Source organism: Poecilia reticulata, chromosome 6 (assembly GCF_904066995.2).
Source record: "Poecilia reticulata chromosome 6, P_reticulata-male-v2, whole genome shotgun sequence".
NCBI lineage: Eukaryota > Metazoa > Chordata > Actinopteri > Cyprinodontiformes > Poeciliidae > Poecilia > Poecilia reticulata.
Genome location: NC_088835.1, coordinates 19,399,513 through 19,426,892, shown reverse-complemented (window position 1 = coordinate 19,426,892; position 27,380 = coordinate 19,399,513). Strand labels below are relative to the sequence as shown.

The following is a 27,380-nucleotide window of genomic DNA, read 5'->3' as shown; positions in this document are numbered from 1 at the left end:
GAATATGTGGCTTGTATTTTTTTAATGTCACTTTAACACACAAATATGTGCTAGCAAAAAAATACACCATTTCCAAAAGTTGCTAAAAGAAAAAATAAAATGCTGTTTAAACATAGAGAACAAATGAGAAAGAAATACAAAGAAATTTCAAAATTCTAGAAACTTGAGATGGTTTCTTTTTAGTGAGAAAACTACTGAGTGAACGACAAAAGCAAAGGATAAAAAAAAAAGATATTTATCGTTACTGATTTGTGGGATTTAAGTACTAAAACTAGAACTCAGCTTTGTTTATTTCAGATTTAGGTTTGGTATCCACACTAATGTCTGGATTACTTATTGCTGAGTGTTTTCAGAAGCAGCAGAAACAGAATAAATCCAAAAAGACCATTTAAAAAAAACTAAATACTGCAAATCTCCCTGCATAGGCAGCTTCTAGTGTGTGCGTGTGTATGTGTGTGTAACGACTCGTGCAGGTTCGCTGGAACCTGCTAACCTGCCGCAGCCAGGTGGCAGACAGGGCCGTGCCCATGGGTAATCAACAGGCTCTTTAGTGAAGCGACATCATTGATCGTGCATGTGTGTCTGATTGTGTGTGTGTCTGTGTGTGGGCCAGGACACACTCACGCTTGCTATTCTGAGGACTGTGAACCTTACAAAAGGAGGCACGTGTCAGTAGACGTCTGTATTAGGAACTGTGTGTATCCTTTCAGAGGCAGTTTGTTTAAAATACTCCAGTCCACTTTAGATGTGGCTTGTTATGAATAGGGCAACATGTCATGGCCATTACAGTTTTTGTATTTATTTAGCTTTTTTGCTGTAAATTGTGATTTGATACACACAAAGCATAAGGCAACTGATTAGAGTTGTTTTGCATATGTCAATTTTTGTGTTTGTTTTTCCCTATTTTTTATGTTTCAATCCAATTTCTTTAATTGTGTTTGTCTGCAGCGAAGAATTTAAGTAAAAATACTGCATGGATATTAAGAAAATATAACAGTATGAACATCAGGGAGGTTTGTGGGGAAAAAAGACAAAGCAGACTCACTGTAAAAAAAATTCTGTTGTTTTTACAAAAAAAATCTGGCAGCTGTGGTTGCCAGAATAATTCTGTAGAAAACACAGTGAACATGTAAACTGTTTTACTGACCAAACAGTAATTATAACAGTGTTAAATTGTGAAATAAACAGATTATCCCATAGTTTTGCACAAATTTTAACTGTGATTTGAAAAGGTTTATTTTGGTAATAAAACAGTTTTATCAAGTAATTTTAACCAACTTTTTCTGATGAATTATCATAATAATGCTGTTATTTTACACTTTTTTCCCAGTAAGATTTACTCAGTTTTTGTTTGTTGTACAAAAAAAACTTCATTTAGTCCTACTGATAAATTACCTTTAAATAACGGATTAGAACTGTTAAAATGTCAATTTAAAACATTGTATTAATACTTTCTGAAAAACTGAAATTTGCTTTAATTTTTTACTTTTTACTAAGAATTATATATTTAAATATCTATAAGCATGAAATTTCAACAAACATTTCTCACTTAAAGGAAACTTTAAAACACAAGGAAGCCCAATATAAATTGTATCTATGATAACCTTAAAAAAATAAACATACACTTGCATGCCTTTGAAATATTTATTTTCAATGAAGTTCTCATTTGTCTTTTCTGAACATCATGAAGCACATGCACCTGCTGAATACATATAAATTTCTTCAACGTTTTTAACTTTATCAGAAACAGTATGAGAGCCAACTTTCACCCCCTTTTTTTTTGGAGGGGGGGGCTTGAAGATTATAACATACAATAAATTTCTATTTCCAGTATACATTTTAATAATAATGTTTGTTTGCTTCAAAAGTTTTCCTTTTTTAGAAGCAATTCTATTTTCAAATATCTATAAATAATCAAATTTCAACAAACATTTACCAGTTACATGCAAATTTAAAACACAAGGAAGCCCAATATAAACTGTATCTATAATGATAATTCAATATATTTTTTAGAAACAAATAAACATTTTAATTGAAAACATATTTTCAATGAAATTCTCATTTGCCCTTTCTGACATGGAACAAAATTCAGCCACTGAACAAATATAAATATGTCTTTTCTACTTTCTTAACTTCAGAAGACACTGTGTGAGATGCAACATACATTTAGAAATCTATTCAGCTCTGTTAAGATTAAACACTGTCTTAATAACTCACTGACTTTAGTCCTTTCTCAAACATCACGCCACTCATGATCCGCAAGTTCCCGGATCAAGGTGAGGACACGGGGGTTCACACGCAGTCTGGGTTTACGGGTTTCTTCCACCTTACTGCCCATGTCTGGGTTGATTGAGAAGAAACACCTTAAGATAAAGAGGACAAACAGAAAACTACATCAAAATGTGCTTCACAAAGACATAAACATTTTATTCAAGATATAAAAGTTGTCAAAAGTCAAATTTAACTGCCTACAATTTAAAAAAAACAAACAAAAAAACAAGAACTCATACCTCTGCAGAAACTCCAGTGAAGACGCCAGCCCAGATGGATAATGTATGTTAAAACAATAATAGCTCCCAAACATCATGCAGAGGGCAGAAATAAAACAGGAGATGTTGTTGTTTCCAATCTGTTGATCCACACTCAGCATGAATCGTTTGGCATGGAAGCATGATTGACCTAAGGAGAAAGAACAAATACATTTAGACTCCTGATACAACAAAACAATGACATTTATATGAAAAATAACAAATTAAGTAAAAAGTATGAAAAATAATATTAGTATAGTAAAAGCTTAAGAAAATAATTGGAATAAAAAAAAAACTATTAAAGAAAATGTCAGATGGACAAAAGTGCAAAGAAAGGGGACAAGACAACAAAAAAGACAACAGGTCAAAGAAACTGGAAAAACAAAAATGAACTCACCACACACAATGATAGTGGGAGTCAAGGAGACATTCTCCATCTGTACTTCTTCAGCTAGGCATGTGTCCTCCACACAGAAGAACACTGCTTCTTCATTTTCATTGAAGTAGCAGAGAAGTAAGAGCATCAACTCTTTAACACTCTAATGCCTGCATCAGTTCTTCTGAGAACTTTTCCCATGGTATCTCAAAGGTGTCCACCCAGTCTGCTGCACATGTCTGGTTGCTGCTGTAGGAGTTTGATGACACACTTAGCGGGGACAAAGACTGCTGTGATGGAGGAGTATCTCGTGATGCATTACTTGAGGACCTGCTGGTTTCAGGGGTCCTGCCTTCAAAAACACAAAACAAAAAATAAGTTATCAGAACTGAATATGAATATCAGTGTTTAATGGTTGATTTTCTAGAATTTTACTTACATCTGAATTTCCAAGCAGCAAGTGCCTTTCTGGCTTGAATTGGTCTTAATGCTGACAGCAAGTCTTTCTCAACAATGAGCTGGAAGTCATCATACGTTTCTACTCCAATTGACTGTAAAGTCTCCTCGAGAATGTCTTTTGAAGCCTCTGCAAGATCGGGCCACACTTCATTGATAGCACTACGTAAAAATGTTTGCTCAGCCATTTCTGGAATAAAATCAGACAAAATAATGGTAAAAACACAAGATCACCGTAATATAACATGTATTCAACTATGTACAAATTAAAGAGAGTCATACTTGGTGTCAAACAAAATATCGTGCCTGATTCACACTTTTTATTCATGTACATCCTTAAATTTTTAGTCAAACTTCTCTCCCGGTATCTTGTCACCAATAATTACTGGCAACAATCTCAGCAAGTTCCAGTTTTGAACAGCTTGACCTGAAAGCCTGATTGCCTCAGAGTTGACAGGGCATGGCTTTGTGAGAGCATCTGATCCTTTGTACTTGAATTGCTTGATTCTACGGTTGAACTGGGAATATGTAAACCATTTCTTTTTTTTTTTTTTTTTTTTTTAAACTTTATTTTTATTTGTTTTTATAAAACACATACACTTATAACATGAAGGCTAGGACAGGTAGCAGCTAGTCATACTGATGACCATCACTATGCAGACATTTCACAGTATAAAATTACACAGACGAAATACAAAAGAGAGCTCCCAGGTGTCTGTCTGAGTGATGTAGAATCACAACCATCAACTGTTACACACTTTTGGTTATAAAATAATCCCATTTTTCCCACAGTCTCTTTCCTTTCTCCTTCTGGAGACGTATTGTAAATGTCAACATTTCCATATTGTATATCAAGTTTATGATATTCACAAGAAGCTTCAGGGTAGGAGGTCTAGGCTGGAGCCAACATTTAGTAATCGCCTTCTTGCTTGCAATCAGAAATATCTTCAACATATATGTGTCCTTATTATCTAGTCCTTCAGGGGGTATTCCAAGGTACATAGGAGAAAATGAGAGGGCTAAAGATATACCCAGAATTTCATAGATTACTCGATTAACATCCTTCCAGAATGCTTTCAACTGTGCACAGTCCCAAAAGATGTGAAAACAGTCTGCAGAGGCCACACCACACTCCCTCCAGCAAGAGGTCTGAGAGTCATCCAACTTCGATTTCTGCTTTGGCGTAATAAAAAATCTGATTAGATTCTTCCAACCGAAATCGCGCCATGTTAGAGAATTTGTGGTGGACAGAGTGTTCCTCCAAATCTTCAGCCAGATCTCCGGTAAAATTATTACATTTGCTTCCTTTTCCCATCGTTGTCTGACATAATCAGTTGATTTCTTATTCATAGATGATAAATTTCTATAAAGTTTGCCGATAATGCCTTTTGTATTTTTACCAGCGTATGAATCCACAAATATTTGCACTATTCCTGGCTCTGCATCCAAGTCATAAGTTTTGATTTCTTTCCTGAAGAAACTCCGGACCTGCAAATAACGGTAGAAATCTCCTCTGCCCACGTCATAAGTCCGGCACAAATCCTCAAATTTTACCAACTCCCCGTTTTTAATTATATTACAGAATGCAGTGATTCCCTGTTTCGCCCATCTTCTATATTTGTGGTCCATCAATGCTGGGAGGAAACGTGGGTGGTACGCCGGCCAACTCAATACTCCTATCTGTTTATGGAGGTTGAACTTTTTAACTACCTCTGCCCACCTTTTCAAAGAAAGATTCAAACACAGATTTTGTAATTGGTATACCTGGGGCAGCCCATCCAGGCACCCCAGAACAAACTGTATAGGGACGTCCAACAAGGAAAGCTCTATATCCTTCCATTTAGCCTCATAGGCTGGGTTACACCAGCACACCAGAGGTCTAATCTGGGCAGACAAGTAATAATCCACTAGGCAAGGTAGACCCATACCCCCCCGATTCCCAGGCAGCTGCAGGGTCGAGTATCTTACTCTTGGCCTTTTATTGCTCCATATAAACCTTGAAAAATGCATATCCCACTCCCTAAATTGTTTTGCTGGAACCTCTACTGGAAGAGCTGTAAACATGTACAATAATCTTGGAAGAACATTTATCTTTATTGTTCGGATTCTGCTGCCAAGGTCAAGGGGAAGCAGGCTCCACCTCTCCAGGTCCTCATATATTTTCTTATTTATTTGTTTGTAATTAACCTCATATAATTGAGCCAAGTTTTTTGTTAGTATAACCCCCAAATATTCTATTTGTAATTGATGCCAATTAAATTGATAACTATTTATTAACTCTTTTGACGGAACAAAATGAAGGGTCAGAATTTGGGTTTTTTGTATGTTGAGTTTATAACCTGAGAGTCTGCCATATGTTTCCAAGATGTTCATAAGCAATGGAATACCAGATTCAGGGTTTTTAATTACTACTAAAACATCATCTGCGTACAAGCATATTTTGTTTTCCACATTCCCTATAGTCACCCCCTCCAACTCGGCCTCCTCCCTAATAACCTGAGCCAGTGGTTCGATAAAAAGATTAAAGAGTAGTGGGCTTAAAGGGCAGCCCTGCCTACATCCTCGTTGTAATGTTATTTGATTCGAGAGGCTTCCATTGATTTTAATTCTTGCTTTTGGTGAAGAGTACACATTTTTTATACATTGGATAAATCTATCACAGAACCCAAATCTTTTCATTACTTGAAACAGAAACTCCCACCCTACAGTATCATATGCCTTCTCGGCATCTAAACTGAGAAGGACTGCACTTGATTTTTCTTTAGTTATATGATCAATAATATGAACGGCCCTTCTTATACTATCATGCGTTTGTCTATTACCAATGAAACCTGTCTGGTCCTCATCTATCAGGAAAGGCATCAGGGTACTTAATCTCTTGGCTAATATTGCAGCATATAGTTTGTAGTCTATGTTTAATACACTAATTGGTCTATACCCTTTAGGATCCGTTTTGTCCTTCCCCACCTTTGGTATGACCGATATAAACGCCTCTCGCCATGATGGTGGAAGAGCGCCCCCTCCCAGGGTGTAGTTGAAGGAGGCCTTCAATAGTGGGAGAACAGATTCCCTCATGGCCTTATACCACTCCGGAGGGAAACCGTCACAGCCTGGTGATTTATTGGTCTTAAGATTGGATATCCCTCGGTCAACTTCCTCAGCTGATATTTCTGCCATTAACTTGTCATTTTGGTTTTTTCCTATAGATGGAAGATCCAAGGAGTTAAGAAATTTTTGAATTGTTTGATTATCCATTTTGTCTGGCTGTGTGTACAGAGCTGCATAATACTCTTCAAATGATCTCTGAATTTCTTCAAGTTTATTAATCATCTTGTTAGTTTTTGGATTCCGAATTTTATAGATTGTGTTTTCCACCTGTTGTTTCCTGAGCCTCCATGAAAGCACCTTAGAAGCTTTAGGCCCTGCCTCATAATACCTTTGTCTCATATATTTAAGTTTTTTTTCAATTTCCTCATTTAAAATTTTGTGAATCTCCTGCTTAACCGGCCTCATTTGTTCCAGTAAGGAAGGGCTTTTGTTAATCGAATGCAGCTGCTCCAATCTTTTTAAATTTTCTTGTAAGTCAGTTAGTTTTTTCGCTCTGACCTTCTTTAAGTTAGCACATTTTGCAATTATTTTACCCCTAATATATGCCTTGGCTGCATCCCAAAGAATTGTAGGGCTAACTGTACCATTATCATTAAATTCTAAGTAAGTTTTAAGCTCTTTTGCCATTTCTGTTTTGAATTCCATACTATTTAATAAACTTGTGTTAAGCCTCCATAATGTGTTTTTAGTGCTTCTAGTTAAATTAATTTTCATAGTTAAACCAGAGTGGTCGGAAATGTCTCTTTGTCCTATTTTACAATCTTTTACTCTGTGAAGATCCTTATTGTACCTAATAAATAATCATTTCTAGTATGTATGTTATGTCTCGTTGAGTAAAAGGTAAATTCACGGTCATATTTATGGAAAGATCTCCATACATCCGCAAGACCCAGTTCTTGCAGGATTTTTTTGAATTGCTTTTCTAAGCGAGTCCTTCCTCGTTCACTGCTAGTCGTATCCATTTTTGGGTTTAAGAGTAAATTAAAATCACCTGCACATATACATGTGCCACTTGCTTCTACGGCCACAAGACTAAATAGCTCCTTAAAAAAGTCAATGCTACTACCAGGGGGAGCATAGATATTGCATAGGGTGACCTCTTCCTGTTCCAGCTTCCCCCTTAATAGCACATATCTGCCTTCTTTATCTTTATGTTCTGCAATTAAATCAAACCTGATACTGTTTGGTATAAGAATGGCTACCCCCCTTTTTTTCCCAGATCTGTGAGAAGCATAATATGTTTTTCTATAACCCATTTTCTTAATTTTCTCATGTTCTTCATTCGACAGATGTGTTTCCTGCAAGAAACCAATATCAACCTGCTCTCGTTTAAACTTTGAAATGATCTTGCTCCTTTTAATTGGATTTTTTATACCATTCACATTCAAAGTCTGTATATTATAACACTGCATATCCTCTAAACACGAACATGTTTTTTCCTACCTGCATAACAACACTCCTAGCCCTCAGAACACACAGAAAACAGAAATACATAACAGACCTTGACATAACAATTAACAGGTCTTCCAAATAAGAGGATCCTTTATTCCTCTTAATGTAGGGGGTAACTGCCACTAGTGGGGCCCCTACTTAGTTGCCTACTCGAAGAAAGGAAACTGAAAAGGTCAATTAAAGAGTCACCTGCATCGGTTCTTCATCACTCCCGATATGAAGGAGAGTCACAGTCCTCACCATACTCCTGTGCAGAGACGGCCACCCCTTGACGCTCTGAATGGTACCGGTCAGCTGACCTGAAACTCTCGCTATGAGGTGCTCAAAAGTGTCTTCGGTGGAGTTGAGGAAGATTATTCATCCATAACGACGTCCTCTCTGCCTGGTCGCTGAAACGCCTTCAGCTTTTCCCGTGCGCTCTCTCGCAGGCCAGGTGTGCTCCCAGCGCGTCGCCATCCCACTATATCCATTGGCAGAAGATTGTTGATTGTCTCCGCTGTGATGGCTTTGGATCTGTTTGCAGACACCGGCCCCACCGTGAATCCACGTCTTCTCAGGTCCAACGCAGCCTCCTCCGCACTGTTGTAGGTGATCACGCCGGAGTCAAAGTGCACACGCATTTTGGCCAGCGGGGTTTGGAACCGAATAGCTTTCTCTTTGAGCACTTTCTTAACCGGAGCGTACTCTTTCCTCTTCTGTTGTATTATTTCAGCATAGTCGTGGTCGAAGAATATGCGTTTTTCTTGTATATATATAGGCTTCTTCCACGCCGCGCGGAGGATTTGTTCTTTAACGTTATATTTCAGGAAGCGTACCACCGTGGACCGAGGTGGAGCACCAGCTGGAGGCTGCGCACCCAGCGCTCTGTGGGCTCTCTCTATCCCCAGGTTCTTCTCACTGTCTAAGTCCAAACTGTCACTGAGTTCAGTTTTAAGCATGTTTTCCACGTACCTCTGCATTGAGGTACCTTCCGCATTTTCAGGGATGCCATATATCCGCAAATTATTCCGGCGTGAGCGTCCTTCCAAATCCGTGATCTTTTCCCCAAATAATTTCTGATCATTTAGCAGCTGGACGATAGCCTCTCTCACTCCAATGTCCCATCTCTCTTTCTCTGCCATGCTCTTCTCCATTTCTCCAAGGCGCTTACCCATCTCCTCGGTCCTGTTGATAGCGGCGCTAACCTGTTGATTTATTTCGGTTGTCAGCTCGTTCAATAGGACTTTAATTTCCTCCTTTAAGCTCATTCTCACTTGCGCTAACTCCTTCTTCATCTCTGATTTGAGGTCCCGCATGCCCTCCGCCATTACTTCACCGACCACCTTTCTCAGTGAGCTAATTGTAGCAGGCAAGGCCTCATCCGCCATCTTCTCTCCTTCCTCGACCGGGTGTGCTCCGCGAGCTTTGCTTTCGTGTCGCATTTCTGAGCTCCGAGACTGGACTCGAACCTTCTTATTTTTATCCCCACTCATTCTTATTGAAAAAAAATAAACTTTTAGCGCGCTGGTACTTTGAATTAGGGGGGGGTTTATATCTACCGATGCAGGACCTCTTGTCTATGCTGCCATACTAATCGCCATGACACCGGAAGCCCACCATTTCTTTGTTTTAACGAAATATTTCAAGTATAGTGCAAGATCATAGGATACGACACCCTCAAATAAGTCATGGCCTAAGCAAGGTGGAAGACCAGGTTGGCAAACATGAAAAGACTTTAGTGAGTTGAAGTCAGAGTTTACCTTGACACCTTTGATGTCTTGAATGCTTCCAGTCTCTCGATGATGGACTGCCAAATTGTAAGCTTCAGGGGTTCGCTGTGGACCACAAGCATTTGGATCATTAAGAAAGTCTTTTCTTGTGATTTCACAGTACCTACAAAAGTACTGAGAAGTACTAAAGTTTTCAGTAAACCCACCAATGCTGTGTTACGTTATGTTTATCTTATGTTTACGGGACATATGAGCTGTGAATGATGATTTGACGCTGAAAACTTTTTTGCAGGCTTTTACTGGACATGCTACCGGCCGCCCCTCCATTATATGCTCCTTTAAATGAGCAACGACTTCTTTCACAGTTTGGCTTTGGTGCCCACACAATGAAATGGTGCATTTCAATTTAGCAGCAATGACTTTGGCTAATTCGGGTTGTGAAGCCACGTTGTGAACTCGGTAAAAATGAGTTTTAAAGGCTGCATATGTACAAAATGTCCGCTTACATTCTGTGCCGAGGCATTTGAATACACAACTGGGCTCGTTTCTGTGCACTCTACAATGCAACACATAGCCCCTCAATGATTCTAGTGTTTTACAGCAAAATGTACATATAATCATGTTTAAACAATTTCAACCTACCCAACAAGTTACACGTGTTGCAGGTGTAGCAAAAAATGATTCTACTGCATATTGTTCCAAGAAGCAATATGACGCCTTAAAAACAAAATGTAATCTCCCCAGAAACACAAATTACCGTTACGTTTGAAGAAAACAAAGCTTAACTTACATTTGCTGAAAGCTGACGAGGTCCAAACAGCGCTCTTTTCTTTGTCAAGGTTTGAGCACAATTCAGCTTCTTCTGAGATGAGAACCGTTGTACGAACTTGTTCAAAACAGCTTTCAGGCGCCAGGTAAGCGAACCAATCAGAGAGCAGAACAGACCGGAAGTTGAGCACAAAGCGGTGTTCTCTGTCTTTCTCGCAGTAGCCGAACTTTGAGCTTATAATGGCAACGGTGACGGTAAAAAATCCAGTGTTAGCAAAAATAATAAATAAAAATAAAATACATGTACCAATAAGCAAGTACATGACTTCCTTGTTGATTCAGATGTTTCCTCCACGTTAGACGTGAAATATGAAGAAATGATCCAATCAAAATTGACAGAGAATAAGTAAATGAATTAAAGAGGAAATGACAATCTAAAGAAGTGGGAAAATACAAGTGAATATAAATAGATAACTAGTGAACAAAATTGGAAGTAAACAATGCGGAATCATAATTACTTAATTCCACATTAATTTCCAAATCTATTAATTTATTCATTTATTTCATTGTCCATCCATCCGTCCATCTTCTACTTATCTGGAGTTGGGTCTCAGGGGCAACAGCTTAAACAGGGAAGCCCAAACTTACTTCTCCCTAGCAAAAAAATGGTAAGCTAGCTTCCAATTCATTTGGATTTAATCATCACAGAATGTAAATGTTAGTTTTACACTGCTGAAATGTTGTGAAGGATCCAACTTTTTTTATTAACAATACAAAATTTGTGTTTTCTACAACTAAATACAATATTATTTACAATTTCACATTTTAAAATTTACAATAATTTTCTGTTCTGCGTTATACAACATTATACTGGTAAATGAACAAAATATAATTGTGTTTTTCTTTACAAAATTTTTCTGTCATGATTTCACAGATTTTTACTGTTGATTTTACGGACTTTTTTTACAGTGCTGAAATGGCCAAAATTCAGTATCAAAAACCTTCAGCAATCATTTTAGGCAAAGATTTCTGAACATCCAGAAGATTTTTAGGGCACAGATGGTTGTGCCTGAGAGCTGATTTGACTAATTCAGAAACTATAAGTCTGCTGGGATTTTCGTGCACAACCATCATCTAAGGTTTGCTGAAAATGGTCAGAAAAAAAGTGAGCATCAACGATCTGGACAAAAATCTCAGATGGTCAAATAACAGAAAGCCAGCAGTGGCTTGAAACGTTACAGAACATTATCTCTGAATGTTCAGTACATTCTACCTTAAAGCAGACGACAACAGATAAGGAACAGATCCTGTCAGCTAAGAACAGGAAGCGACAATTACCACAAATTCACACAAATTTAGTAGATTTCCAGAAGAGTTTCAGGTAGAGTCACACTTTGCTGTAAGCAAATTGAAAGCATGAACCCAGCGACACTATTGGAGACGTTTTCTTAGCACATTTTGGGAACTTTACAACCAAACAACCTTCATTTTAACACCACCGCTCACACTGCCCTTCTGATGGTTACTGATCACGATCCCTGTCACAAAGTGCAAGGGACTTTAAGTTGGTTTTTCAAACATGACAATGAGTTCACCGTGCTCCAGTCAGGTCAAGCATCACCAGTTTTGACTCCAATGGAGCAATAGAGTGAAGTAAGATATTTGTATTATAGCCATCCAGCTGATGAATCCGCAGCAGATATACGGGATGCTATCATGTAAACATGGACCAAAATTGACCCCATATTGAATGGATGCAAGACAAATTTGTGATTCCCCAGTTATTCCCCAGTTATGATACAGAAACTGGTTCATCCTTTCTAGGTTCTGCTAAGTCAGAGGTAAAACAATTTGAAGTCTCACCTGAGCTGACCTCTTTCTATTTCCAAGTCAGAAAACCTGAGGAACATGCTTCTTGGTTAATTACAATTGCCATTACAAGAAATTCAAACGCTAAAGGAACATGTTCACAATTAAATTTTATACAGAACTGTGCATTCCTCTTCTCTAAAAAAAAATACAAACCATCAGAAGTGCTAATAAATAGTTAATAGCAACTTTCACAAACTACATGTTCGATACTGAGCTCAACTTTTCCAGGCAAAAGTCCAACTTTAAGGAGGTCTTGTTTGTTTCCTTTCTGATTAAAAACCATCGTAAAAAATCACCACCGAGCTGATATTGTTCAATTTTAGTACCTCTTGTTATGTCATTAATGCAAATATGCAAAACACAAAATTAGCAGTTTTTGAAAACTTTGTAGTTTAAGTCTAGCGGTGAAAATCCCCGCTTTACTACCAGGTTGCGTTCTCATAATCGTCGTACGTTGGCTAGTGAATAACAAAATATATGCTCAGCATAAATCTCTGCCAAGAAAAAAGATGAACATATTTGCTTAGCAGAGGAAAAAATGAAACCTCTACATGTTTTACTTGAATGGAAGTTCAGATGTTTGATTTTTTATTTTGCTCATTTGTTTGTGTTTTCTAGAGGCAGCCACCCTGTTTGGGACATTAACGTCTGCAAATTTTATCTGCTGTTTTCTGCGTTTAACTTCTCTTTCCACCATCTGCTCATTATTGCACATAAAAGTGCTTATTACAGTTTTAGCATTAGTGCCGGTGCATGCCATGTCTGTGTGCCTCTGTCTATGAGTGTGAGGAAGAGAGGATGAGAGTTACCAGCAGTTGCAGTGATCACCTCAGGTCAAAACCTGCTGGCATTTATTCACGTCTCAAAAAGCCCAGAGGGCACACAGCTCCTGTGTGTGTGTGTGTGTGTGTGTGTGTGCGTGCGTGCGTGCGTGTGTGCGTGCGTGCGTGCGTGCGTGCGTGTGAGATCTGAAGCTTTTTTGCTTGTTCTAAATGAGTTTAAAGATTGTATAATGATGGTGTGTGTGAGCGTGTGTGTCGGCTTGTGTTGTCAGTGAGTCCTCTGTTAATTAAGAGCTCATTAGTGACACCAGCTCTTTTACCAATTAGCATTAACTTGCCTTCTTGCTCAGTTGTTTGTTTTCCTTGTTGAAAATGTACTAAAGATTCTGTTTTTATTAATTTCGCTTTACTCATACATCTTTGTTGGTTTGATTTTCTCCATCCCCGGAGGTTATAAAAAGATGAAAAACTATTTTATTTATGACTTCCTTTGTACTTTTGTCTCGGTGAGAGATAGTCATCCATATGCTGCATGATGTGTGTGGTTTTTATCTCCTCCATGTTGTCATGGTCTTTTATTCATCTCATTAATAACAGCGCCCTTGAGGTGGAGCACCGTGACCCTGTTTCCATCGCTGGTGAGCACAAGCACGCTCACGGTGCTGCACGGAAATGCACACAAACACACAATCAGCAGCACAGGAGATCCTAGCAGCATCCCCCCCCGCCCCCCCCCCTGCTGGAGGCAGCACCCATGTCAGCTTCCGCTCTGCTGCACAAAGACAAAATGAATGCAGAGAAGTGCGAAGTCCAAGCATGCAGATGCGAAACGCTTTGATTTGACCCCCAAGGACCAGTAATATCGTCCCTAAAAAAAAAAGAAAAAAAATGATGATGAAAAAGTTACACATATGAATGCTTGTCAAACTACTGATTCAGCCTGAAATATTTATGCCAATTATTAATTATATTAATTATATTTTTAAGAAAGGACAGTATGACACGTACTTAACTAGGTGGTTAAAAAAATACTGACATAGTACCCTGAAATACTTTTAAAGGAGTATTTATTTTTATTATTAGAAGGGTCTGTGATTGGGAACATGTGTTATCTACTTGTTTGATTGTTAGGTTTAAAAAGAGAAGTCTTTCCCCCTCAAAGTGTTTCTGAAAATCTATTGTAAAAGTGTTACGTAGTAATGTTTTTACACTATACACAGGTCAGTCTCTTCAAACTAATTTATACATCAAATCTTCTGCAAATTTGCTGTAACACAGACCAACCTGCATGAGATGTTTCCTGCCAACAACCATATAAATAACTCTTTGAATAATTTGAACTGATATGAGTTACAACAACATTTAATTTTCCTTAGGTATAAATAAGGCATTTTTGAATTTGAACTACTAAGTATATTTTTCAAAGAGAGTATTTCATGCCCTCCACTGGCCATCAAAAAAAACAATAAAATAATATATTTGTGTTTCTTTGTGGTTGCTTAATGATACAGCAACAATCAAAGAACATGTTACCCTTTATAGGCCAAAAATAATAATAGTAAAAAAAATAACTCAGCAAGAAGTAATCTGTCCTTTTTGGTTTTGTATAAGCCAGAGGTAATAGCACAGTACAGCTAGCTGCTGCAGGAAGTTAGAAAGTTATGGTCAAAACTTACAACTTACATCTACTAGTTGCTTTAAAGGTTTGGGATTGCCAGTGAAAAATCTTTTAAACGACTTTGTGACAGTCATTGTAGATTACGCCGATCGTGGTTAAGTGGGTTTTTAAATTTGGTGTCACTGTCGATGCGTTTATACATTACGCCGTTTTATTTTTGACCATTGATTCACAGTTTCCACACAGCTGCAGATAAGATCCCGAGGCCAAAAGCAGAGTGAATGTGCTGCATCCATCTGACATCTGTCATAAATCACACGGCTCTGTGTCCTTGTGGTTTGAACACATATCATGGAAATCAATGCTGGGGTCAAGTCGAACACTTTCATGGTGCCCTCGAAAAATACCACAGCAGCCAATAAATACGACAGGCTTATACACACGTCAACAATCTGAATTTCTCACCCCATTGACTTGTAAAGATAACGTAAGTGTGCATGAGAGAGTGGATGAATCGATCGAAACACAAACGCCAAAGAGGGGATTCTTCATGTGGACAATGGAGCGAGGCTCTGTCCATCTCTATCAAAATGTTGTATTTAAAGTATTCTTACTGTTGTTAGGATCTTTACCCAGCCTCCAATAGAGAAAGATGTATAATAATAGGGATTTGATCAAAAATTATGAAACTTCAATTTAAAGAATCAATGTTGACTGTATTATAAACTAGACAGAATTTAAAGGTGTTAATCTGCAAATGTTGTATTAATCTGAGAAGCAGCCAAAAGATGTATAATAACTCTGGAGGAGCTGCAGACTCCCACAGCTCAGGTAGAACAACCTGGTGACTAGACAACTGTTAGTTGCACACCCCACAAATCTGAACTTTCTGGAGGTGTCCTAAGATTGTTTAAGTGCTGAAAGAAAAGGTTCAATCTGCAGGAGGAGTTGAACAATAAACGTTTGGGCTTACATGCAAAATGCTACAAATGCTGAATCCAAAGCTGATGTTCACACACACACTTTCTATATACATATATTTTTTGCAAATACTGGGTAGAAACTGAGAGTAAGTGTCTGGATGCAAATGTGTGACACAGTTTCGGTTTTGAGGCTGTCTGAAAAGTAAAAAACCATAAAAGCTTCATCTTCTACTCAACCAAAGCACAGAAATGTTGTGCTGTGTCAGTCCATCACATAAAAATGCTAATAAAAACAGTGAAGCTGTGGTTTTATTTTGACAACATGTGAAAAGCGTTGAGGGCAATAAATATTCTTTTAAAGGCCTTGAAGTCATTCATTTACCACCCCCTGCTGTAAATACATGCTAAATGGTCACATACCGACTGAAAACACTGTCCAACAAATGAATTACTTTCCACTTAAGAGAAATTGCACCCAGATTGGTGCTTTTTTAAGCTAAAAAAAAAAGCACATGTTGACCATTACATTTTAATATTTCTTTACTGAAAACACATTGCTTTTGTTCATGAAGTCACCAAAGCACATAACATTTGCGCTATAAAGTTTGAGTTCTAGTTTTATTTATTAGTGCGAGAGATCCGAACGCTGGTTTTCCTGAAATGTCATAAAGTTTTGTTTTAAAGTATTGTGGGTATCCTCTGTCAAGCTTCTGAAAATAAAAATAAAATTGCTGTGATATGTGCGTGCGTGCGTGCGTGCATGCGTGGTTCATCTCTGCAGGGGGTCCTGGGACCAGAGGATAGCAAAATGCCACCCTCTTCTTTTCTGTGTGATCACGTCATGTTAAGGTCACAATGTGCTCAGGGTAACAATGGCTAAATGTGGCTCACACAACTAGCTGCCTTCATTGTTCCCTTCAATATTTATTCCTCATCCAGTCTCACTCAGCTGTGCTTCTTACACCTTGACTAATCACACCGTAATCACTAAACACGCACGCACACACACACACACATGCACGCTTTCCCCCTCACCCTCCACATTGTCAAATGATCATTGAGCGTGTGGCTGACACAGTCTCCACAGCAACGGCAGTTAGGACCAGGAGGGGGGCTGGGACATCTTCAAATGTGTGAGTGATGAGAGCTCACACACACACACACACACACACACACACACACACACACACACACACACACACACACACACACACACACACACACACACACACACACACACACACACACACACACAGAGACTGGCATAAACAGGTGCACACGGCCACACACAAAGGTGCCAGCTTTGACAAGAAACCCATTTACACACACGCACACAAGTTCATGCACAAGCGCACAACATGAGACCTGGGGAGCTGAAAAACGGGGGATGAAAGTCGAAGAGGAGGGAGGAAAAGAGGGGAGTGTTACTCCCTGGTGAGATTTTCTTCTTCTACTTCTTCTTCTTCTTCTTCTCCTCCTTTCGTCCTGCCTCGTTCACATGAACACAGGAGGCACGCAGAAATATGGAAACAGTGACAAAGCAACACATAATCACCCAGATTCAATCATTTATGAAAGCAGATGTATAATTCAAAAAGCAGCATGAAAGATTCACAAGGCAGAGAGCATTGTTTAATCTGGCCCACGCCCTTTAATTGCCCCCCTAACCACTCCACCAACCCCATTAGCCCCCACTTTCCCTAGTCTTCTGGGCTCCTTCCACCACAGACTGGATTTTAATCATTGACCAAAGACAACAAGGAGGTCAGAGATCTGAATTAGAGTTCAGAAGGAAAACACGTCTGACTTCATGCAGACAGCAATCTGTACAAACCCAGTTTCCTTTCCTTTCCTTTCCTAAACTTGTCATTTCTAATCCTCTCTCTGGCTGCTGTATTTTCACTGACCTCCTCCTCCTCCTCCTCCTCCTCTTTCTCCTGCTGCTCCTCCCTGCAGCTTAATTCCCACACTCAACTCTCAGACATGTTTAAGCACCTATTTTCAGGTAACCTCACACCTGCTTCCACTCCGACACCTGCACATCACACAGTTGTTGACAGTTCACTACTACTGACAAAATTACGCCTCTGCTGTTTGGCGAAAAGCTTTAAAGCCAAAAAAACTGACTGTCTAAATTTAAATTAATGTCACTTTCTTATAAATAAACAAATAAATACTGACATCAGTCAAGTCAAATGTATGTGAATCATGTGAGAAAAAATAGGATTACTTTCTGTATGTTGTCTCATTTCCTAAGTTGCAGCACAAAATCATGAGTTTCTCTATGTAGAAAGCAGCTGAATATTAGTTATGAGTCAGACTAAGAGAATGAACATGAATAAAAGTGAAAGTAAGATCCGCTGTTAAGTGTTTTGCACTTGTTCTTCCTTTGGCGACGATCAAAATGATGGAACAAGAGCGCTTGTTTTACAGGTTAAAAGTGCCCGAGACATGAATCGCATCCAGGAAAGAGGACTTAATTACAAGTAAAGTGAACTGCCAGCAGCAATTCTGGTTAAAAGGGTCTTACCTGCGAGGTAGAAGTGCGGCGTCTTTAATCCAAACATGATTCCCAGGTTTCTGCTGCGCCGACTCAGAGAGTCTGGGTCACAGGATCGAGCTTCAGTCGACCGGGTTAAAGAGTGTGGAGCGGGTGAAAGTCATCAGACGGTTTCCTGCTCCCCTGTCTGCTCCGTTCAGGCCCTTCAGGAGGTGCGTGTGTGTGTGTTGTTGAGGTGCAGCAGGAGGGAGGTCAGCCCCTCTCTCCCCTCCTCCTCACCTCCTGGAATGAACCCGAGCAGAGAGCGGAGAAGAAAGGGAAGGCGTTCAGATGGAGGGAAGAGAGGAAGGGAAATGAGCTGAGGATGGGTCAGAGAGTGCCATCTTTCTCTGAGGAGACAGCCTGGAAGGGGAGAGGCTCTGAGAGGAGTTGGGAGGGTGACAGAAAGGGTAAGAAAAAAAAAGAGAAAGCAGATAGAGTCTTCAGATGGCGTCCCTGTCCTCTTTTTTTAAGTCCTGCGCTTTGTAATCCCTTCCTTGTTATTCTCTCAGCGGCCTCTTGCTCATTTACCGTATATAATGGTCTGTTTTTTGTGCTCCTCTGTTCTCTCTACTCCTGCTTCCTCCTCTCTCCTTCGCCTCAGTCCCACCACTGACTGTTCAGATCTGCTAGGAGGAGGAGGAGAAGGAGGGAGTAAGTGGGGGTAGAGGAGGAGAATCATAAGACACATGAGTGAGGGAGAGATGAATGACTTTGTGTTAGTGCACATACAACTCCGTGTGTTAGTGTGTGAGTGTGTGTGTGCAATCTGAAGAAAGGAGGAAGGATGATGGAGCTGGTGTGAGTAAAAAGAGAGAGAGAGAGAGAAAGGGAGAGAGAAAAGGAAGGAGGAAGAGAGGCGAGAGGGTGTTGATGCACTTCTCATTATCAGTAGATTGGACTTGTGCCTGAGTGACAGCTGATTCATCATGGGAGAGAGAAAGAGAGAGTGAGAGAGAAGGAGGGGGGTAAACCTGCCCTTAAGCATCTGCTTCTTTCTGATCTCCTCTTTTTCTCATCTTCTAGTCCTGAAAATCTACTCAGATTTGTTCCAAAAGTTCACAGCTTTTACGTTCCGACCCCCAAAACTGGTCAGAAACTCTCTCTCTCTCTCTCTCTCTCTCTCTCTCTCTCTCTCTCTCTCTCTCTCTCTCTCTCTCTCTCTCTCTCTCTCTCTCTCTCTCTCTCTCTCTCTCTCTCTCTCTCTCTCTCTCTCTCTCTCTCTCTCTCTCTCTCTCAGGGAATTTGATCCTCCACGGTGTTTCTGTGGAGCCCTCCTCACTGGTGGCACCGCGTCAGCGCCGCAGAGTCGTTTTGCCTCTTGTGGTTTCCGTCTGTGAGTCCGCGGCAGCCTGGAGGAACCTGGCCCGCTCTATCGCCGTCTCCATCTCCTCAGAGGAGCCTTCATTTCTCTCTGTCACTTCCCCTCTCGCACATATGGTGCACACAGCTTTCTTTTTCTCTCTCTCTCTGCTCCAGCGCACACATTCACAACGGAGGCATGAATGTGCAAATTATTTTTCCTCCACTTTGTCTTATCTTTTCCTTGCGAGGTGAGCAGGAACGTGTGCTTGAGATGAGATTGATTGAAGATGGTGAAAGGAGCTATCAATAACCCTGTTTATCTCTGGCGGATCAATGAGGAGAGGCAGCTGCAGGACGCCATGTACAGAAGGCGCACACTTGTAACCTTTAACAAACAACAAAGTATTGAGTCATCCCTCACTTCTATTTTGCTTTGAAAGTACCTGATTTTTTTTTTTCTGAGCTTCTAAAGTGGTTTTGATCTTAAGTTTACAAAGGGTTTTTGAACGGTTTTTTTTCCATCTTTAGCTGCTGTTTTGTGGCTGTTCAGCTGATCACTTATTGTTTGTTAAGCCAATTAACTTTCACCCGTTTAGGAACAACTTGGATACCACATAGACGTTTTCTAGATAATTTGTCTAAATTATATTGTTTGTTTTTTTAAATCTGCAAAATTAAAAGTAAAATACACAATCTGCAGTAGAAAACATGCTGATGATGAGGAATACGTTACAACAGCCTTGTATTTACTTATAACTAGGCCTGTCGCGATAAACGATAAATCAATTAATCGCACGATAAATTAAACCTATCGATCTCATTTTAATTATTGGCTTTATCGTCTTCCTGCCTTTTTTCTTTCTGTTGATGATACTGAATGATAAAAGGCTAAACTCCGGTGCTCTCCACTGACCCTCCCTTCCTCATTTCCTTAGTGTAATGTCCAGCGACTGTCGGCCCATTTTCAAAACCAGACCACACATTAGCCGACAGAAATCCTAGGTATAACGGTTCTGAATGAAACTGAAACTGACTGAATGAAAATCATTATAACCTATTTACGTGACGTTAACGAAGAACAGCTGAAAACTTACCGGTTTATCAACTGCGGTAGCAATTTGGCTCCAACTCCTCTCCTTGTCATTTCTATATCCTTTGCACAAAATGTTGAATAAATATTAATGTTGTTTCCACACATCATCTCCAATGTCCGCTGGACTTCGGGTTGCCGTGTCAGCTGTTTGGGATTCCCCTCCGTAATTTCCCTTCAGAAAGCAGGAGGAGAATCCGCGCTTTCTGATTGGCTACTTGTCAAATTCAGCGTTAAGCTCCCAGTCGGGGAAAACCCCTGATTTAAGTCGGAGCGGCCACGACGATCTACATAGCAAGCTCATCGTTTACGAAATCACCAGCGACTATCTTAGAAATGCCAACGATCTAAGATTTTCGTAAAGGGAAAATCTGGGCAAAAGATCGTGTAGTGTGAACTACTGCATTCAGTAGTGCCCATCTTCTCTATTTAAATCTAGAGATTACTGAAGGGCAATACAGACTTCATAATCTGCTCTCTTTTGGTTGAACGCAGTATTTATTGCCACTTTGGCTTTATGTTGTTTAGTTTTTATTCAAGTACGTTTTTTGTTAATGGAGACTGAGAATCGATTTTATTTTTGTTTTTGGTTGTTTTGTTTATTTAGTTTATCAGTTCCACTTTATTTTATAGTTTATCAGATACATTTTATTTTCTTCTGAAAATAAAGTGTATCTATCTATGGCAGAAAATAGCATGTAATTTCTATTAAATCAGTGTCAAAAGGTCTTCAAACAATATTATTGTTTATCACAATAATTTTTTAGACAATTAATCGCTCAGCAAAATTTGTTATCGTGACATGCCTACTTATAACTTCTTATCCCTTTAGTATTTTTGAGTTGAATTGAACTGAATCACACACATGAACATTGCATATGTTGTAAAGGATGTTTGTTCTGTCTAAACCTCAAACATTTAGTTTGATGAGCTCCTAACTTTTGACGTGAGAGTGAACGCCATACTGAGATCCAAAGACTGAGGCCTGGAGAAAGATGACAGTAGACGCTTGTGAGACTAGAAATTGATCTGACGCGATATCAAATGAACTTGAAGTCAGTTGTCGGCCAGAAATTAGGTTGCAAAATGCTAAAATATGGCCATAAAAAGCTGAAAATGCCACCATAACACCTACAGCGGCAGGCCCTTGCTAGTGTTGATGTGCAAGTTGTGACCTTTACAAACAGAGTGTGTTCAAGTTTAATTTCCATCGTTGGTGCTCAAGGAGGAACACTATGGTCTCTTAAGAATAAAAAACATCAAAGCCCGACTGAAGTTTGTGTGAGAAAACAAAGAAAGTGAAACCAGGAATTCTGGAATAATGTTTTTCAGACAGATTTAATTATTTGGAAACCAGATAATTACCAGATAAGCCAAGTTTACCTCCTATAAAAAGTTCATACCAGCTAAACTGTGTCATTGTTTGGGGCTGGTTTGCTGCAGCAGGTTCAGAGAAATCGCTGTGTTTTCTAGTCTGGATCAAAATGCGCTTGAGAAAAAATAAATATAACAACGACCCAAAAAATCCACCAAGAACTGGCGGAGAATTAAGTCCTGGACTGAGTCAAGTCTGATTATAAGAGAGCAGATGCAAGAAATCTTTCCAACATCTGACATGAGGAGTGTGGAAACTTCGTCAAGTCCAGAACACCCCAAAGCGTTTCACACTGCATTCAGACATTCACCCATTCACACACACACATTCACACACGCTGATGTCTAAGACTGGTAGACGGCTACAAGAAGCTGAAGTTATTACAACCAGAGCGGTGACACATGTTATCAGAAGGTACGTTCTAAGTTTTCATCAAGTATAAAATACATTTTTGTTGGTATAATTTCCTTAATGAGTACATTTTATTCTCTGAGTGCATTTAGAATAAGTATATTTCGTTTCCAAAGATTTAAAAAAAAAATTTATTATATTATTAATATGATATTTATTTAAAATAAAGAATTGAGTGTCTTAATTTTATCACATATCTGGACAATAGCTCCTAAGCCCAAGACATAGCAGTGATGAGATGTCCACACTTCTAATTGTTTTAATCTATCACACATCAGGGTACAGTGACTGGACAGAAAACAAGTCATAAAAACGTTGAAATAAAATGCTCAGCTCTTCAACAAAACCCCATTTAATGATTTCCTTGAAGTCTGACTGCTTGGAAAAAACGCAAAACAGGATTGGAGGCAGACTGAAACTTTTGCAAGGTGCAGTTTACACGCAAACGTGCCAAAGGAAGTTCAGAAGACAGCCAAAGCAGGGCTCTCAGTCAGACTGATGAACAGTTGAGAAACATCTGCCGACCACAAACTGACAGCAAGACCAGACTGGAGCGGAGAGATAAAGAATATTGAAGAAACAGCAAAGAGGGCGGAGCGGGCCGGACGTGATGGGAGAGAGAGTTTGGGTCTTCTGAGTGTTTTAGACTATTTTAGTCTCTACTGATCAGATATGGCAAGAGGCTTGGAGAGAATCCAAAAAATTATACTCAAGTAAAAGTAGCACTACTTCATCATGTTTTACTCAGGTGAGAGAAAAAAGTAAGAAATTACTCGAGAGTAAAAAAGTATTTTTGTAAAAAAAAAAAAAAAAAAACTACTCAGGTACTGAGTAACCGAGTAACATTTAATACGTAAAAAAAATTACAACATCAGACGGACCAGAATGTAAAGTTATGTAGAAATTATATTTTGAAGATCAAAATGAAAATAATTCATATTAACAACATAATTTATGCCTCACTAATCTTACCAAACACGGAGAACCAACATCTAGTTTTATCAGAACAAGAGTTCAGAGAAACCCCAACTAGTTTTTAGATTATGGATGCCTTATTCTTATTAAACATGGTGAACCAATATGTAATTTTATACTTTTTTTTCTTTTGCTAGGTCTAGTTTGATCAGAACAAGTATCCAGAGAAACCCCTACTAGTTTATAAATTCAATGAATCCTTACTAAGCATGGGGAACAAATATGTAGTTACCTTTTTTGTCTTTCCTTTGGTTTGTTGTTTTGTTTCCTGTAATCCATGTAAAACACTTTGAGCTGACTTGTTGCTGAAAATATGCAATGTAAATAAAATTACCTTACCTCACCTTACCTTAATTGCAAATTACCGTAACAAAAAACAGGCACAATAAACTATTTTCCAAACCAATTTCTTTCAACTTTTTTAACAAAAACAGCAGGTGTGCGTTGTCTGGTGATTTCTTTTTTTTTTTTTTTTTTGGTTAAGCTTGTTGTCTTCATAGTTGGGAGACTTTTAGTAATTTTCATCAAGTTAGAGTAGAAATACTTTAGGAAAAGCAAGGAGTAGTAAAATGTAGTAAAAATACTCCTAAAAGTAAATATTTTCCAAAACAGTTACTCAAGTAAATGTAACAGTTACTGAAGCAATATCTTCAATATCTTCCCATGCTAACATACACAAAACTACTGTCACTCGTGTAAACACTCGTGACCTCTGGGTCGAGACAGTCATGACCTTTTGCTCCCCGAGAGTCACACCCTGCCGCTCGGAGCACGGCTGGAGAGGTCAAGAGAAAAAAGGAGGAGGGGGATGGGGGCCAATAATAACACAACGCGACCTGTGATGATTACAGACAAAAGCCAATAACGAGTGTCAACCTTTGACCTCACTGCCGTGGAAACGTGAGGGAATGCCTGTCACTGAGGGAGCAGTATAACTCAATCAATCACCAAACCAAGCAGGAGGAAACAGGAGGGGAGGAGGGATAAAAAAAACAAGGATGTGAAGAGGAAGAAGGAGACAGCTGAGAGATGTGGAGTAGCCTCATCAGTCCTTCTTCTCATTGGGAGTCTTGTTCTGCCTTCACACACACACACGCATGCACACACACACACACACACACGCACACACACACACACACACACGCACACAGAAAGAGAAGAAGCGACACCCCCCATCTTCGTCTTTTTCTCTATCATTTGCCTGTCAGACGGCGGCTGCAGCAGAATAGGAGCTGACACCTCGGTCCCAGCAGCAACCAGGGGCTGCCATCAGTACTTAAACATTTTCTCTCTCTGCTCCCTCCCTTTGCTCTCCCCTGTGTCCATGCAGCACACAAACCGCTGACAAGGAGCACAGAGAAGATGACAAATAAAGGCAGGGAATGATGAAAAAAAAACACAGACAAACCCCTCTCCTCTCATCCTGGCATCCTTGCCATCCTCCTCCTGCTTTCTCCCCCTCCCCACCGGAGCCCCAGTGAGGTCGCTGACCCTGAGTGAGTGAGCCTCATTACCCAGTCGCTCCGAATCTGCTCGCACGGCGCGTGAAGGAGGAGCCGACTGGAGGGACTCTTATATATTTGTCATTCCTGAAGTCACTCGAGCCGTTTGAGAGGAGGCATTTAAAGACGCGAGCGAAAAGATTAAAAGAGCGACTCGAGGATTGGAGGAGTGAAGGGTAAAGTGGTGGATGGGGGAGCGGCTGGGGGGAGCGAAGAGGCTGTTTTTCACATCAGATCAAAGATAATTGTCAGTGGAAGTCATTATGCACATATTGCACATCTTCTTTCAAACAATCCTCCTCATCACTTCTGTCCTCCTAATCAGCTGTTCTGTGTCTTCCACGCCATAAGGAATATAATTGGACACTGATGGGGTCGTTGTGGCCTCCAGACTGTGAAAAACAAGTTCAAAATGCAGCAGCAAGAGCTGCAGGGACATGAAGCTGAATTTATGACACCGTTAGTTTATAAAGGATCATCACCATCACAGAGCTTTCTCCTCGACTCGGCCACAAATCTTCCCTATTAAGCCCAAAGAAAAACATCAGAAATACGAACATCCATCCCAATCTAAATGCTGAGTTCGGTTTGAATCCGAAAAGCGGAAGTCCCAAAAATTCAAGACTGAAAACTCAGACTTGAATTTTCAGACTTGAAAATTCAAGTCCCATTTCCACCCATGGGAAATACTTTTTTCCCATGGGCGGAAAAAAAGTTTTGGTGTCTTATTCACTACAGAAAATATTTTACTATTGTAAATTACAGTACATTCATGTGTAATTCTGGCCATAAGAATCATGTAGTTCCCAAGAAAATCTAATAAAACTTCATTATATTCACAAATACTTGAATACTGTTGTTTTTGCATATTGGCTGGAAGTTGCATTTTCTTCGCATCTGAGTAGAACAACCTCATCAGGAAGCAAACTTCAAAATTACATTATATGGCTTGAAAATAAAAAATTATTTTCGTTGTTACAAATACACTATATTCCGCTATCACATAGAAATTTAAAGGTCGCCTGTTATGTTTCATTGAACAGGATAGGATTAGTTTATGGGATATACAAAACATGTTCATTAAATATTTTTTATTTTAATTCTTAAATGATGATATTTTAATCTGCTTGGTTCTGTCTATCCTGAGTTCCTGTTAGAATCAGCTGCTTTAGGGCCTATTGTCACTTTAAATCCAAATAAGCTGCTGCTGGCCACGACCCCAGCTCAACATTTACACTCACAAATGTATATGGCTGCAAACAGAAGTGTAATTATACAGTCGTACATCTTTGAAAAGCAGAAGTAGCGCTTCCTGCACAACCAACAAGAATGCAGCAAGGGGTTTCTAGATGGTAAGTCAACAAAACACTTGTGTTTTCCAGCAGACATTATGCAGTGCATCTAACAGCAAAGCCATCTCACCAAATGTGCTTGAGTTTTTTTTGGGTTGCTAGGTGATGAGCTAGGCTTGACTGATGTTGCTAGGTAACTTCACAGTAGCTGCTGATAGTGACTTTACAATTGGGAGGTTTTTAAAAATTTTCATTTTCCAGACACCAAAAAATTACAAACATGAAGTTATTGCTAGAAAATGTCTGGGTGTTTTTTTTAAGTGCTTGGGCCGTAATTAGAAGCAGTAGAAACCCAAATGAAAGTATAAAAACATGCCAAATGTAAATTTTGTGTATCAGGTCCCCTTTAAAGCTTTGCAAATATCTCTCTGCACATACGACTACATGCATGCAGGATGAACTCAGAGGGAAATATTTTTGTGTTTCTTCGGGCCCCCAGATTTTTACCACTCCAGATGAACTTTGGGACTCGGGGCTCTGCGGTGCCGCTCTGGCTGTAAACCTATCCTAAACATGCCATTGATGTGTGTTTACACAGACATCAGAGCATGGCCTGCTGCAGCCCTAAATCAGCGCTCCCACTGGCTGGGCTGACGGTGTCCCAGCACAGCATGGAGGCAGCGTAAATCAAGACTGTTAATGGACCCGAGCCACAGGGCTTCACTGTACTTGTCTCCCCTCGTCCATCTGTCCGTTTGCAAGTACGAGCCGAGCACGCTGACGCACCAAGAATTAGCATGCTGTTGTGACACTCAGACCCTGTATGTGGGGATGGGTTTTATTTCTGATCATAAAGCAGCAAGTGTTTATGGAGAATATTCGTGTCTCTGTAGTCGTTATTTCGCCCCTCTGGGTCCACATGGTCCCACCTTCACACCGATGCACTCCCTCAGCTACCAGGAAGAGACCGAACGTCTCCCCACATATTTCCCGGCCCTGACCTTCTCACTCAGAGGTGACCTCTCACCTCTCTCTCTGAACTCAAAATTTGCGTCTGTTCTTTCTGATGCTCTCCGACCTCTGGGGACCATAAATCACTTCCACAGACACCTACTGACTCGAAAACATTTACTTCTGATCTCTCGCAGAAAGAGACGTCTCGCATCCAGTCATAATCTGTCACAAGAGGTTAAAAATTTACAATAAGAGGCAACAAGCAAAATATACATTATTTATCTATAATATATTTAATAAATGATGCCTTACTGCCAGTATAAAATGGGATTTAAGTAATAGTGG

The 27,380-nt window shown here is 39.6% G+C and overlaps 1 protein-coding gene across 2 annotated transcripts in view; it reads right to left on the bottom strand.

Moving 5' to 3' along the window:
* LOC103466054 (genetic suppressor element 1-like) overlaps positions 1-18,742 on the bottom strand; it is a 55,309-nt gene extending 36,567 nt beyond the window's left edge. For both annotated transcript variants that reach the window (XM_008411361.3, XM_081608103.1), the window contains exon 1: positions 18,123-18,742. In XM_008411361.3, coding sequence (XP_008409583.1) covers positions 18,123-18,159 — 37 coding nt within the window. In that variant the 5' untranslated portion in view covers positions 18,160-18,742. The remainder of the gene's footprint in view (positions 1-18,122) is intronic.
* Between the last annotated feature and the right edge of the window lie 8,638 nt (positions 18,743-27,380).